This window comes from Amblyomma americanum, chromosome 1 (assembly GCF_052857255.1).
Source record: "Amblyomma americanum isolate KBUSLIRL-KWMA chromosome 1, ASM5285725v1, whole genome shotgun sequence".
NCBI classification, from domain to species: domain Eukaryota; kingdom Metazoa; phylum Arthropoda; class Arachnida; order Ixodida; family Ixodidae; genus Amblyomma; species Amblyomma americanum.
The window spans coordinates 280,482,621-280,499,286 of record NC_135497.1 but is presented as its reverse complement, the minus strand read 5'-3'; the positions used below and the strand labels follow the sequence as shown (position 1 = coordinate 280,499,286).

General features: G+C 42.0%; 1 protein-coding gene across 4 annotated transcripts in view; it reads left to right on the top strand.

Moving 5' to 3' along the window:
* Positions 1-13,053, top strand: part of gcl (germ cell-less) — a 49,934-nt gene extending 36,881 nt beyond the window's left edge. For all 4 annotated transcript variants that reach the window (XM_077649441.1, XM_077649440.1, XM_077649443.1 and 1 more), the window contains exons 13-14: positions 1,412-1,586; positions 5,076-13,053. In XM_077649441.1, coding sequence (XP_077505567.1) covers positions 1,412-1,586; positions 5,076-5,192 — 292 coding nt within the window. In that variant the 3' untranslated portion in view covers positions 5,193-13,053. The remainder of the gene's footprint in view (positions 1-1,411; positions 1,587-5,075) is intronic.
* Positions 13,054-16,666: the final 3,613 nt, after the last annotated feature.

The window sequence follows — 16,666 nt, the reverse complement described above, 5'->3', positions numbered from 1 at the left end:
TGTAACTCTGCCTAAGTGCAGACCTAAAGGTGTATCTAATTAGCAAACTGGATAGTCAGCGTGTTTTAACAGACTGTGGTGAGCTTTGCTAGTGAGCAGCAATAAACTTTGCCAATCTTTTAGCAACATTGAGTGAGATATGTGAACACAGTTCTGATGACCTGCAATGGCGGCAACCACAAATGAGTGCGTCCGATCTGCTGCTTTATGGTGCTGGAGTGGTTTGTATATTATGAATAGTGGCCTGAGAACATGTAATCAAATCCTGAAATATGATATTATTTTACCTAAGTTAGACCTAAGACTAATACATGTCATCCACTACCTTATCAAGATTTTAACTAGTGGGTCTCGGAGGTACAGATTTTTTTTAAGCCAGAGGCAACAAAAAATAAATCATTATCTGTAAAAAAAAATTTAAGAAATCGAAAGTATTCTCAGTCAAATAACATTGAAATAAAAGGCCTTCCTTGCACAAAGGGGGAGGACTAGGTAACCGTTGCAGAAAATAGGAGATGAAATTTGCTTTCCTGTGTTCATGAGTGAGCCTGACTTTGCACATTTTGTTCTCCTTTAAGAAAGGAAAGAATGATAGGCCAGATTTTGTTCATGAACAAAAAAGGCTGACTTTATTTGGTAGGCCAGGAAAGCCCATCTAATGACTATCTCACTTTGCTTTTCTTGGATCTGGGATGACAGTGTGTTCATTAAAGGGAAACTGCACCACGTTTTGAGAATTCCACGATGTTCCATGATTCAGATCTATAGAGGCTGTATGTGAAGCATGCCAAGTTTTTTTTGTGCTAGCGTTTAAAATGCTGACATAGTCGATTAAATTTTAGGCTTCTCCTCGGGGCACCAGAGGGGGGCAAATAAGCTTGATGTGACATCGGGGACAATAAGTTTTCAAATTTCCACTGCCGTCAGCCACACCCTGTATTGCATTATTGGATGCTGCCAAACAATGCCTGGCGGGCTTCAGTGGCCGTTGCTTTTCTTTCTTCAAAGCAAGTGTTATGGGTTCAGAATATACCAGTACCGTAGATGATGCCATCATACACCCTCCACTTGGTGCTGTGTGTGGTGAAGCTTGAAGGCCGTCAGGATTTTAATCGGCGATTATGTCACCATTTGAAATGCTAGCCCAAAAGAACTTTGTGTACTTTACCTGCAAGTTCACACATTAAACCCCTTTAAGCTCGTCGAATTGTAAAACCTCAGCAGTTGCCCTTTAATGAACACCTTACATCAGTAAGAAAACTTGTTTACTTGTTTGCAAAAGCTGTCACTCGAAAAGAAATGGAGATGAAAATACCTAATGGAGGTATCCATGGGCAAACAACTACCTCATCAAAACAAAAGGAAAAGAAGGCAGCTGAGTTCCTTGTCATTGCCTCTCCTCCCTGTGCAGAACCATCAAGTTCCGGCGCAACGACCGGTCTGAGCCTGATGTTCTGCGATCCATTGCGGCCTGGGGTCGGAGGCACCTGCTCTACCGTGTATCGGTCTACACGGCGGGTCCCTTCGGTGATGCCCTGCTACTGGCTTCCAGTGGTCTTCGGTCAGCCACTCTTGCCCGAAACGCTGTAAGCCTTCTTTTGTCTCACTTAGACTCACAAGGGCACAAGTACGGTTATTAGCTTTCCAATAAATTAAGTTGGGCTGAGGGGGATGATGGGATGCTGAAAGAAATATAGCAAAACAATAAATGCATTTTTATCTGTGTGGCTTAAACAAAGTTTCTCATTCTTCCCACTGCTTTCAAGTGATCTTACCTGAGCCTTCCTTATCGGACATTTGTCTGATTTTTGCAGGCTTGTTAACCCCTTGATGCCCTAACTATGAAGGAATCAAAGAAAAAAATATCATTGCCTCCACATTATGCTAGCTAATTTGCCCCAATTCAAAAGCCAGTCATAATTTTGTTAGTTTCGCTGAAGTTTGAGAAATATGGTGTGATGCGAATTTGCAGCATTAGCAATGAGTTCATTTTGTGCTGATATTCTGTGTTGTGTGCACAACACAATCGAAGGCCCAGAGAGTGTGAACTATTTTTTTACCCCAAATATGTCTTCCGGTTTCCCCGTCAACACTTGTAAGAGACGAGGAATTCTTGGACTCTGGCTAGAAGTCACACATTCGTGCCCGCATCTTTCTCGCACAGCTTGCTCACAGTGGCGCCAAACATTTTGACCAGAAAGCACTGGCTGGTAGGGGCATGTTGACATAAAATTTTGTTTGCAGGCTTGGTGTATTAAAGGGTACATGGTGTGCAAACAGTATGTCACAAATTTGTGATGCGGGTACCTCACATGGCTTCTTGACAAATGCACGACATTGTCTTGTAGGGGGCGTACTCATAGATGACCTGGTGGAAGTTGTGGTGTTGTAATAAGGAGATAAATACATTCCCCCTACTTAAACACGACTGACGCAGTTCAAAACCACCGACCCCACCCTTGGATCGCGAGCGCTACCAAGCGCGCACCTGCCACGGCAGGCCTTGCTTTGAGCGGGAACAAAAGAACAGCACTCTGGCTGGCACAAACAAGGCGTTTATTGCTACAACGACAATAATACCAACTAGCAACAAAATACACTATGGAATCCAGGTCGTCCGACTCACCAGCAAGGTTACGAGCAAACGTTCACCCACGCTAGGACAAGGGAGAAGCGCTGAGGCCGAACGGGACGAGTTCATGGAAATCTCCCCACGAGGCCGAAACATGCGGACGCGATGAGTTCTCGAGCCAAAAAGAGAGAGCTACCCCCGCACTTGCGCAGAAATCAGGTTGTCCTTGATGCTCGTGGCACTGTGACGCCGGCGCCCTTCCTTGTTAGTTAAAGTATATAGAAACTAGGGAGGACTGACCATGGGGAAGAAAACTGAAGGGGATGAGTCTCCACAAAGTTTTGTTAGACTTGAAGCTGCAGTAAAATCTCAATAAATTGAAGAATTTCTGCAGTCCTGTAATTTTTAATGTTAATTTTACTGGATAATTCAAACTTGTCGCAGCTCAGATAATTTGAAGATCTGGGGTGCTATGCGGGGGAATTCTCCATCTCGATTCATGCCATCCTGCAGGGAACTACTTAATGTGGTGCCCAAGGGGGGGGGGGGTATGTGTCTGTCTTATGTTTTCAGTCAACTTTTTTCTGGCCAGTGAGGGATGCGAGTTGGGGGGTCGACTTACAGGAGGCACCATCTGGTATATATTCTACATTACGACCTTTGTAGAGTGCCTTTAGGACATGTTCGCGAAATTTCTATGTAATTTGCTCACCCCGTTTTTGAAGCCTCAAATTAAAGAACGAAAATACAAGTTACACGAGTAAATACGATAATTTCTTTTTCTTTAGCAGTTGTTAGTACAGCTGTCAGCATGCCGCCATCCTCCAAACTGAAGTAGAGCATTTGCCTTACCCTTCTGAGCCTTGAATGGCTCTCTGGAATATGAGGCTTTGCCAGTGCAGTAGCAAATGGACAGCAGAAAGTTCTTTCAGGCCGCACTATCTTTTGAAAGTGCTCTAGTGCACTTTAGAGCACACTCGCTGTTCAGGAACTCTAAGCACATCATCTTGCGTAATATGATTGAAACTAGTGCCTCTAATAAGTGCTGGCAGCTACAGGAAATAGTTGGTACATGTGCATTGTTTTATTTTACTTTTAAACAAAGTACATGCTCTTTCATTAGTGTGTTGCAATTGAGTGAAGTTAAAATTAACTAAATGTTACTTTAACATATCTTTTGCACTAGTTCACCTTTTCATTTTGTCGACGTGCTGGCTGTTATTGAATGCCTTTTTGGCCCTGTAACTGCAGATCTTTTCAAGCTTTATTTGTTTGTCAACTTGGAGGCTAGAATTGCGGAGTGCAGTGCTGCACAAATCAGATTAAACACATTCTGGATTTTTTTTATGGTATGCATGGAAAAGATGCCTAATTACTCTTTGTACATATTCTTTTGCATTGTACTTTACTAGGAATTCTGCACCAATTCATTTTCGTCAGACATATGTGGACTCATCTTAGTCTTTGCAGACAGTTCACAAAACTGTGGACTCAACTGTAAAACAGAGGAGAGTCTGTGTTGCAGTAAACAATGCAGCAGAACAGCTTCCTGGATAAATTTTGGGAATAATTCAACTATCTTGCCTGTTCAGAAGACATCAGCGTGCAATCAGTACCCATGTTGTATCAGCTTAGCTGGCTTCAAATTCAGTATAGGTAATTTGCAAAAATTTTTTTCCTAAAATTAAGGTGTCAAAAAAAAGGGGGAGCACAAATTATGCAGACATTTCGTTAACATGTCCTAAAATACTACAAAAAGGCTGTAATGCGGAATGTATATGGTACATTGCTGCGTATAAGTCGACCCTGCAACTTGTGCCCCTCGCTGGCCAAAAAAAAGTTTACTTCAAATATAAGTTGACGCATGCCCCCCACCCCCATGTAGTTCCCTGCGTGATGGCATGGCGGTGCGTGAGCAGCTCAAAGCAATAAACGTGGAATGATACTATCGCAAAGCCAGCAGTCAGAGGCGATTGGAGATACTACAAGGTGATTAAATGGTGCCCTAGCATGCGGCACGGATGAGTAGCGACAAACAGAATAGCAAATGGTTCAGTAGTTTCAAAAAATTCGCGCTTCAGAGGTTACCAGAAGTTTTCTCTTGCAGCCGTTCGTACAGGAAAGCGACCGCTGGTGCAAGCGAGGCGGGTAAACGGCGCACAATTGATTTTTCTTATTGGAAGCAACATACAAACAAATTACCGATTTTTTTTTTACACCAGTTACTCGCCTTTTGCAACTGCACGCAGTGACGCGGCCGCGCTGATCTTCCCAAGTCTGCCCTGCGCGCACCCGCATGCATGTTGGTGTGCTCTCGCAGCAGGGAGCACAAAATATGCGAGTAAAAGTTTTTTTTAAAATCAGGGTGAAGAGTTGGGGGTGCGGAAATTATGCGCAGGTGCAAATTACGTGAGTAAGTGCAGTTTATAAAATGGCTTGTGTTGCTCTCCAAAGTACCTCACGTTTTTTACCTGGACATTTCTCTGTGGCATTTTCTGTGCAGGAAACCAAAGTGCTCACCATCGAGAGTGAGGTCAAGCTGCCAATCATCATCAGCGCCAACTTTCTTGTGACCACCCCACTTGACCCGCCAGAGACTCCAGAGTCTCCTCAGAGCTAACTCGCGGCTCATTGTTTATTGCCTGTGGACACGAGTGTAGGGGAAGGCCATATGAACATATGAAAAAGTTGTGATAAGCAGCGTGAGCGCTTTGTATACCGAAGGATCACTGACTGTGCAGAGCATGAGGGTATATGTACCTGCGGGCATGATATCTAGAAAGCAGAAGCTTAATTGGCACCATGAGAACAGTACGCAGTACAGAGCTGTATATGCCCTCAACATGAAACAATCTACCCCCTCAAAAAAAAATTTCACTCCTGAAAATTGGTTTTTAGGGAAAGGAAGTGGCGCGGTATCTGACTCGCATATCCGCGGACACCTGAACTGCCCCTGAACCACAGGGCTGAAAGGGAAGGGGTAAAGGAAGGACTGAGAGAAGAAAGGAAGAAAGAGGTGCCGTAGTGAAGGGCTCTGGAATAATTTAGACCACTTGGGGATCTTTAACCTGCACTGATGGCACAGCACACGGGCCTTAGCATTTCCCTGCCAGGCGAAAGAAACGCTAAGGTGCCCCTTTGCTGTGCCATGTTAGTGCACATTAAAGATCCCCAGGTGGTCTGAGGTGGTCCAACTTCTTTCTTCCTTTCTTCTCTCAGTCCCTCCTTTATCCCTTCCCTTACAGTGCCATTCAGGTGTCCACCAATATATGAGACAGATAGTGCGCCATTTCCTTTCCCCAAAAACCAATTTTCAGGAGTGAATTTTTTTTTTTTTTTTTGAGGTGGCAGGTTGTTTCACGTTGAGGGCATATACAGGTCTGTTCTGCATACTGTTCTCATGGTGCCAGTTAAGCCATCTCCTATACTCTCGAGGTTGCACTTTATTAATGTCTTGAGAACCACAGTGTTTGTCACAATGAGAAAGCCTACCAGTCGACTTTATTTCCTACTTTGTCCTCCAGTGAGTGATGTATACAGTTCAAAAAGGTAAAAAGGTGCATATTTCTATGTGCAATTTCTGGGCAAATGTGCACTGTCATATGGTTTCATCTTCAGCTTCTGGTTGTCTGCAGAAAATTAGTGTTAATTCACGTATATTAAGAACGCAGAGTGCTGCCATTATGCAACCACTTATTACTTTAGTGACCCTTCCTTGGTCTGAAAGAGAAAGTGAAAACCCAGTAACTGCTGCAAGCAGAATTCCACTTTGTAGTCAGCAGTTTGCGGTGATAAAGGAAAGCCTATGCTTTCACTTGAAAGACTAGCATAACACAAAACCTTGCTTTGCCAAGGAAAGGTGCTTACAAGCTTGTTTCCTAAGCAGCCTCTGAAAGTGCAGGTATTATAAGGAAGCATCATTTTGGTTATGGCTACAAATATTAAGACTTGGGTTAGATGTCAAAAGAAGCTTGAGAGATTGGGGTTTGCAGCTGCACTAGTGATGACATGTAGGGAAGCTTTGTAAATGTAGCTGCACACATGTAAAATGTCTCTTCCTGAAGACTGCTTCCGATATAAATGGCAATGTGCTGTAGGTAGTGTTCAAGAAATTGCCATCTTGAGAATTCTGCTATGCAATTGATGTCTGCTATGCAGAATTTCTGTTGAAAGTTGAGGTCTTGCATTTGAAAAATACAAAATTCTTGGCACTTGTTCATTCTGTGTGTATCCTGCTTGTTATCATGTCTTGGAACCAGTGCATGTGCAAACGATGCAGTGCATGAGAAAAAGTGCATTCCTCTTGCATTTTATCGAAAATTTGTGCTGTGGTGCTACTCAGAAGTGTATTTCATTAAGAAGCAAGGTGTGGCCTGCATTGATGGCTGCTAAATCACTTTTTAGAGGTGGATATTATTTTTTTTATTCCTTGCTGTAAACGTCTCTTGAGGCAGCTGTGTGCATGTGCATGTGTGTATGTTTGCAGGCAGCAGCCTACAATGAATCAATGGAGGATATAGTACCTGTCCTATCCTTTCGTATTCTGTTTTAGTGTGTGAAAACCTTTCACCAGTGTGTCCTTGTTGGATCATAGCCAACTAGCCAGTAACAAGTCTCATTTAAAGCTGAACTAGTATGTTTTCATTTAATCAAGCACAGGCAACCTGGATGCGAGGGTTGTAATATGGCACTTTAGATATATTGCAGATGGGCATGAACCTTAGGTGAATGAGCAATATTGATTTTATGCGTGATTTAGTTTGAGAAATTTAGTTGCGTGCATTTGTTGGTGTAACAGTTTATCAACCAGCCACAAATTTATAACACCCTGGTGAAGCGCTGTGTAGTCTCATTTGTCCTTCAATGCTTTTATGGTCATGAAACTTCTCTGTAACGCTATGGGAGAGCTTCATACGTTGTCTGCGCCTTCCACGAGGTCGCGCTAAGAGTCCTGTGGGGGAACAACGCGAGCAAGCGAGCGTCTGTGTGGCCGCGAGACTACAGGCGGAATTAGACGTGGGGATGCGGCAGCAGCTATTTCCTCTTATGGCTTTGCCTTGGTTTGCAAATAAGTGCAGTGCACGTGACGCGCAAGCCTGGAATGCTGAATACTTGCTGTGTGATGGGTTGCTGCTCCGGCTACGGAGGCACACGGGAAACGGCCTCGCTGTTCTGTCTGCCGAGTGAAGCCAAGCAGCATAAAATATGGAAGCGGGCGATACCCCCGATGTATCGATTGCATGAAGTCGCATTACAACTGTGACAAAGGCACGGGCTTCCACTTACTGGCACCCTCGGGTGCACATCTGCATGAGGCAGTAGGCAGCGCTTCCAGCTTCAGGAGTTGGGGTAGGCTCAAAAGTGAAAGCTGAGTGAGTTGCACTTTGCATGCATGTAGTCATTGCATAGACATACATTTGCTTGCCCTTCCTAACACTTTTTCAGTAAGGCCGCCAGCACCTTCATTATGGATTGTTTCATACCACATGCTATGTTTTTACTCTTTGCTAAAGAATGCAGTGATTAAGCATTCCTCATTGTTTCCATCAGCCATTGTCAGCTGCAATTCATGTTATTCATAATTGCTTTCATAAAACTGAAAAGGGGAAAAAAAATTGAGTGTTCATACAGAGAACTTGTAGAGGTCTTGTGACTTGCATGAGGTGTTTGTTGTGAGTTTCTAGTTGTCTGTGGCCTTCATGCTGTTCCTCTCATTGCTGCTTCTACTTGAGAAATTGGTGCGCAGCTTGTTTCAGCAAATTTCATGGGCACAGGAACTTCATAATGGTCATCATGCAGCTTTTTGTTGAAATGCCTGAGTGATGAACATCTCTGGCATCTATCCAATGTTTCCTGTCATGGTAAACATTTTCTGCATTGTGTTAGTTTCAAGAAAAGTCATCAGAACTTATATTTGTTAAGAGAAATTAATGCACCTAAGTATAGTGATGTTTGGACCAGTCTTGGAGGACCGAAATGCATAGTTTGAGTTGTGTGAAAGCGGTGTCATACTTGTTTTCTGGCTTTCTTAGAAAAATGTTCAGCACTCAGCATCTCCGAGAATTCTGTAATCGGCGATGGTAGCAGTTCTGTGTCAATGCTTATGGCAGGAAAGCTGTGCGATGATTTGTTTTTTCAGTGCAAGAAGGGAATGGAGGCAGTGCGTTAGCTGTATTGAGTTCTTAAATAGCACTTCTGAGAGATTTTATTTGAATGGTTCTTTGTGGTTGTTACTCAGCTTGCACAATCTGCATGAGCGAGACAAAGTGCCTTCTGAAGTGTAAATTTTCACAGTTGTGAAAGTGAGCCACATCTACTCTGGCGAGGAATTTCTGGCTTAGCGTCTGTTTGTTCTTTTAAGCTTTCAAGTCTTTTAAGCTTGTTAACTTTGTACAGAAGTGTGTGCGGTGACATTGTTCAGAGAGCTTTACGTTGGTTGTGCAAATTTCTCTAATGTTGTATTTGCTGTGGCGTAGTTCAGAGTAAGTTATGTTGGTTATGCAGTTTTCTTTGTACCATAGTGTAGGTATGCATTTCTGTGTATTTTATCTTGTGTGCTACGATTTATATACATGGGCTTCTGTTCACTTGAAGGTTTTTAGTGCCATGTCATTTAATTGAAAATTTTACGTATCAAGGTTAACCACAATCTGCTTGCAAAACTTGTTTTAACATATGACGCACTATTGTCTATCTGATTGTGTGAAGCAATTGCCCACGTACAGTGTGCTCGGAGAAGATGGCCACCCAGGAAGAAAATGTGGCATGGGTACCAAGCTCTGTGCATCTTTAACAAAGACAGAGTAATCCACTAAAAATGAGCTGGAGCTAGGCACGTTGCAGCAATTTCCTTTTACTTTGCCAAAGTACACTTATCAGAGTTGTGTCAGGCTCCCAGAAATGCGTGAACGTACTCATTTCCACTATATGGGCCATTAATGAACTGAACTAATTCATAGCAGTCTTTACAGTCTAGACTGCTATGAATTCGTTTAGTTGTGTGGGCAAACGTGCACAAACCGATTTTGTTTTCTAACTTGTGGTTATCTACTCAGTGTGCCGAGTGTCTGTGTACATCTGCTTTCCCTTAGTTTGGTGCAGGATTAAAAGAATCGTTTCACGAGTGAAATGTTAATTTGTCAGTAGATGATAAACTGTGAATTAGAATAATTGTTTCTAGCTTGAATAAGTGACATGTTTGAACTTGAAGTGACATTTGACCATGTGCATACCATTAACTTGCATAAAAACTGAGGCAGGTTGTGCAACCTCGTGCCCTTTTGTTTCTTGCTGTATGTGGCGACTGATGTTGAAAGTGATTGCAGGTCATATATGGAGAGTAAAACTTGGCCCGTGTCATAACTAAAAGCTAGTCGAAGAATGCAAACTGTACGCACATTTCATCACGTTTTCAGTGTTGCCAGCATGTTTTGTTTCTGCTGACTTATGGGTGCCAGGTTGAGCACTTTGCACAGCTTCACATGAAATGTGGGGCCATCCACTTTTAACGCCTTTATTGTAAAATTCTTTCTCTTGTTGTGTGTTCTATGCTGCTGGATGTCTAGTCGTGGCGATAACATTTTTGCATGGAACTGGATTTGCAGGTATTCAGCTTTCATACTAACCGTGTTGACTCTTGCATGGTTGTATTGATTGTACAAACTATGTAAATATGTTTTTATCCATAACGCTAGCCTTTCCTCATTCTTATCAATGAAAGCCTGTATGCACAATAGATTCTGCACAGAACTTTTTTCTAACTAATGTATTGCACAGTTTTGCGGTAATGTTATTGACTGTGCACTCGGAGTGAAAGAAGCCTTGCAAAAACAGTTATTTCTTCCATGTACAAGTGTTATGGTGCAATGATGTCTGACATTTATTTAATTATGCAATATTCAAGCCCAGCTCAGTTACTGCACACATTCAGAGATGATCATATATGCTCTGTGTTTTTACTAATTACCATACTGTGTACGCATTTGTGAAATGCTAATGGGCACATAATAGTGGATGGCTTCGCTTAACTTTCAGGAGACTCCTTAGTGAAAGCATCTTCTATCACTTTGTGAAACTGATGCCAATGCCAATATGCATTTAAGTACAAGATGTTTGTTTAGCTGGATTTCACTGACACAGTAGGTGCATTACTTAATTCATGGTCATTCCACACCAAAAGATGCGCTGCTTTATTTTAATCTTCACAAACTTAGCTGGAAAGATTTGCACATATTTTCTTCAGTGTGAAGGAGCATTTTCCTGCTTTTTTTTTTTCCAAGTATGCTGGAATCTCCACCCACTGGAGGTAGTACTGTGTTGCATCCTTTGTAGACTATGTTCGGCAGCATATACTCATTATAAAGCTGTTTATGGCAGGCCAGCAAACTGCTCTGACCTTTGAATTAAACGTTATTAAAGTATTCAGATTGACAAGCTTTTCTGGTTCATTATCAAGGTACATCACTGATATTAACATTCTTTTTTTTGAAACACTGCTAAGATTTACAGGTTAGTACTGCGCTGCCAAGTCATAATTTAAAAATATTTGGTGAATATAACAGGTAGCATTGTGAAAAATAATAAATCAGATGTACTGTTTGCTTCTTTTTTAGAGATAACTTACCTTGAGGGGCCCATAAGTTACTCTGGTGGTCAGTATATGTCCATATTGAAGGCTCTTTTTAGTTTAGCACCTATCACATGAGGCGTTGGAGTAAGGCACTAAAAAATTTTTTTTTCAAGGGATAAAGTTTTAAGTCCTGAATTCTTGTCCCACCGCCAAGTTTTCATCACCGTAGATTGTGTTGCAGTCATGAATGGCATGGTTGCCTACCTTAGAAAAAGCAAATGAGGTGAACGCAGCAGGTAAGTGCCCACTGCTTTCCCAGGTGGAGCATAATCCCAGTGCAAAAACTCTGTCGTGGGGAATATTTAAAACATCGGGCAGATTGGCTGCCGTCATCTGAGTTACTTGGTACAACACAACTTTCCTCAGATTAATGCAACGTAAGCAAAGCATGAAAAGCATGGAGATTTGTCTGTATAGCTTTATTATGGTGGCACAAATCCAGAAAACCAAATTTTAGGATTTCACTCAACGAAATTCAGTTGCACTATTTCAACAGCAGTGCAAACTGGTGTAAGCCACTTGCATATGCTTATAACTGATATAATTGATTCTGTCTGGGCTGATCAATTAATGTCTGTCTGCTTGGCGCACCTAACAGAGTGTAGAGATGGTCTTAAAAAATGTGTACATGTTCTTCAGTTTCTTTCACAATTAGGTCAAGTGCAAAACCCTTCACAGCAGTTTATTGTGGTCTGTTAGTTTGACCACAAATAGAGTTTGGCCCTTGAAAGTGGAGTGTGGGCAATATTCATTTGAAAGATACTTTATAATGTTTTTATTGTTCTCTTCATGCCTCATGGGTGTATAAATCGTAAATGAAAAGAATCAAAATGCATGGTTGTATGTACTTTTCTTGTGTGCAAGCAAAGTTTGTGTTGTGTGAATCCTGAATTCTCAGTGCAAAATGTAGTTTGACAATTACAATAATTTTGTTGACCTACCTTGGACACCTTTAAAATAATTGATCAAGAAATGAAATACATATGTAAGAAAAAAAATACATGCAACGGCATGATCCAAAAGTCACAGAAAAAGTCAAAATTCAATAATATAAAAAGTTGAGATTGTAGCCTGATGCAGTTTTCACAGATATGTGCAAAAAAATGTATTTTCCAGCCAGCAAAAGCTGGCGGCATAGCCTTCAATTGTTTCTGTAGTTTATACACGTTTGGTCACAAATTTGGCTGTAAAATTCTCCAGTATTGAAAAAAAGATCCCATTTTTGTGCATTTCTGTGAAAATCACATTGCACAACTGACTGTACCTTTTCAGTTATTGAATTTCAAATTCTTTTGTGACTTCTGAATCGCCCTGTATAGCATGATACCTCACTTGGCAAGGTTGTGCCTTAGAAATCGAAAAAAGCTTATTTAATTAGAATAAGTGAATGAGGAAATTCCCTTTTAAACTGCCAACACTGAGTGCAAACTTTTCCTGCTAAGTGCATGATGGTTGAAATACTTTCGAGCCGTTTGGTGTGGAATGAATCAACGGTGAATGAGGCAGTTTTGTACAGAAATTAGTGCATTCTGAATTGTTGATACGACGTGCACAAAACTGTTGGTCACACAGACACTTTGTTATGCACTGCCACATTTGGTGTCGAACCATTTCACTGTAATATTGCCTGTGTAATTAGAAAACTGCCATTAAGATTGCTATTTCAAATTATTCACCTAAATGCCTTAGCCTTGAAGGTCTTTAGAGTGTTTGTACATTTCCAAAATATTTTGTGGGTCCTGCTTGCCCTCTGGATTGATTTAAAAATGTCCATAATACAAAGTGGTATCTTGTATTGCAGATAATGGGAACATATGTCATGTTTAGAAAATAAATGTACCATGTCTGTCAATTGTTCTGTGCACCTGTTTATTTTTTTTTTACTGTGAGTCACTGGGGCATCGGCATAAAAATGTGTTATTTTGCACCTCATACCTTGTTTTTTTTCTCAAATATTTATTCTAAAATGACCACTGATTTTTTTTACTAATACTGGCAAAGGGGCTGCAGAACGTGAAGCTGCAATGTCAAAACATACAAACTTGCAAAAACAGACAAGTCACAGTTATGAGCCTAGTATAAGTACTGTGGAAAAGGCACACAAGTGGCCCGAGTAGCATTGGATTTTAAAGAAGTCACCCGCTGTAGCAAGCAACTATAGTAAATGTTCATTATTTTCATAATCTAAGGTGTGCACCTGCATGCGTACTATCAGTATTGTTTTTAGGTATGTAATGATTGCATCAGTAATGCACCAGTTAGCATAGCTATGAGGAGTGCATGCTTTGTATTTGGTTTGCGTGAATTGTCAGTTTATGCCAACATAACATAGCAAAATCCAAGCTCTCGTGAATTTGGGGGAATTTTTGTTGCTTTCTTGTTTACCAGAGGAGTCTTATTTTGGTAACCTAGCTGTAACTGTGGCTGCACGAAATGTGCTATGGTAGGGTAAATTTTGTGCGACTTGCTTGCTAAATAAATGACCCCTTATCACAGTCTTGGTTCCCCATCTGTGCAAAAAGAAAATTTACAGGATTGCACTTTTGTCTGCTTAAGAGCGGAAATGCGAAAGCCTTTCCCTTTCCTCCCTCCCTCTTTCATTTTTATGTTATGGGGAGTAGGCCTAATTATGTTGACGTCCATGGCTATTGTGACGTCCGTTTCTGAGACGGGCAAACTATGTTGACGTTCATTGCTATCGTGACGTCCGAACGACCTTTGCGGGGCGAAACCACGACCTTTGCGGAACTCGAACCCACCTTTTTTTGCTATCGCTATCACCAGTCATCATCATTGCTATACCCACTATCCCTGTCATCACTATCACCAACTGTCACTATCGCTAACTATAATCACTATCATTGTTATCTCCAACTATCGCTATCATCATCACTATCATCTACCTCTAACACTGTCACTATCAGTAGCTATCATCACTGTCTGTTGCGATTTTTTACTATCACTACTGTCATTACATACGTGTTGCTTAATCAACTTTTACATTTTATTTACCGTACAGTTTATGGTTGACAGTTCATACAGACACTTGCGTACAGCTTCTGTCTACAACTTAGGTCCACCCCACGAAACACAAGAAAGGCTATGCAATGTGTAACAAAAATCTACAAAAGTATACGGTAATGTCTAGAAGAAATCTATATTCAGATGTTCTGTAGACAATGAGGCAAAAAGAGGTGTTATATGCCTGCTAATGCTCTGCCAGTAAACAACTATAGAAAACTTCTTCATAAGAACTTGTTAAGAACGTATTTAGACATTTTTATTTTTGGAAATGGCTGCTTATATGAAGCCTGCAGGTTCAAGATCAGTTTGCTATATATTTAGAACCCTCTAGAATCAACCAATGGGATTTCATTACGTTTAGTGTTCATTGCTTTGTTTAGTGCTGCAGATTTTGTTTGCTCAGATATGTGCAGTATAGCTCAAACTGCAAAGGGCAGCTGCCTACCCTTTGCAGCATAAATACACATGCAAATGAGGCAAGAAAACCCGCTTCATCAGTTTCTGCCAGCGGTGTGCTTGAAGCTTGAAACCAGCATAGTCGTAGAAACTGTCTCTCGCTCCACTACGTACGGTACATCCGACGCGCACTCTATATTGTTCTTATTCTATATTGACTTCGAAGAAGGATGCCATTTGCAACGTTTGTTGCGTGGACATTCCTGCTGCCCTAACGGCCGTTCACAATTATCCTATGTTAATTGGCACTGAGTCGTGTACATGACTAGCTCAGTCGTCACTAATCACCGAAAGAAAAGATGCATAAAAAGTCATATGATTGGACTTAGGTTCACTGTGGTGTTAGTTCACATCTACCGACTGTTTGTGTCAAGTACTTGGACATACATATGCAAAGATACGTTCGGAACAAATTGCTGTTAACAAACCTGGCTAAAACGTTCCCGAGTAAACTTCTCGTCACAGAAATTTTCTGAATGTTTGTGAATAAACCTCCTTTTTCAGTATGTTTTTAAAATGTTGAACAAACCTCTTTTGTCAGTATGTTTTAAAACGTTTGTGAATAAACCTCCATTGCTGAGATGTTTAAACGTTTCAATCTAGAATTAGACATTACTAGATGTTTGGAGTTGTCTGAAGACGTTTTATAGAAGTTATGTGTTTCGTGGGACGGCACTCATGAGCCAAGAAAGGCTTTCACCTTAAAACAGACAACACGTTCAGCGACGTCTGCAGACCATGCACGAACGACTGGCATAGCACAGTGCCCCCTTAAGTGCAATTATCAGGAGTGCGTAACATCCGTTACATCTCCTCGAGAGGAGGCAGTTACAAAAAGCGCTGCAGATGGCGGCCGTGAAGTTCTTTTGAATTTTGTTCGCGAAGCCTGCTCGCGCCGGAGTTCTTTTTTTTTCATTCATGTGCACGCTTTCGTAACGGTCGTCTTGTAACATTGTCAAGTGTGGGGCTGCCGGCGGCAGGTGACGGCATTGGTAATGGTTATCTCTCCGTCGCAACTCGCGTAGCACCAGCTGCATGCGCGGTTTTGTGCCTGGAGCACGTGCGACATGCGGTGATGAGGTGCATTCGCCAGGCAGCGAACGGGATACTGCGGCCGCATCGCGGTGTAAACACAGAAGTGGGTCACAGACATGTATTTTATGTGTGGCCAGGGAGATCTTCGAGCCTATTAGCGGCGAGATAACCAGGCACGTGTGGGTGCGCGGCGGCTCCGATACCGAGAAAAGCTGAGACGTACCAAAACCATTCAGACTGTGTCTGCCGGCCAGCGGGAACGTCGAGGTTGCGGCCTCCTGGCTGAACAGCCTCGGCTTTGCGTGTGGAGCGTCGCGAGTGCGTTTCGCGCGAGGTCGACTCGTACTCCGAGTTCGAGGCTGCAAACAAGCGTTGTTGCATTTCGCATTGCAAAGATCATTATTACGCGAAGACAAAGGAGCCAAATGTTCGGCTTCAAAGCATGAATGCGCACCTGCTCGCACAGTTATGTGCACACGAGTATGCATTGTGGAGTGCAGTTTATATCTGCCAAACTAGCTAGTCTGTAAGATGGGACACCAAGCCTCTGACATATGGAGATGTGTACCTCCCATGTAATTAGAGTGATTGAAGATGCTCTTTTTTCATGACACTTCCGTTGCTGGGTATGGAAGGACCAGATATGAAGGGGAACAACTAGACATCTAGTTTTTAAGCAACATCACGGTGAGCAATGTGCCTTGGCTTTTCTTCTGTCCTTAAAGGAGTTTCATTTTTCATGTTCACATAACTGCTTGCGTGTGCTCGTTATTGCTTGCTTGGAGGTGCTTTCCTGTGTTAAACTACAGTTTTAACGCTGGCCCCAGTCCACTGCACCTTCTTAGTTTTTTGCTACTGTTCCGCTTAAGTTGTGCACCAACTCGTGCAGATCTCTATTTTTCTACATTTCCAACTGTCTCCGCCTCCGTCATGTTCACTTCTGCACCCGG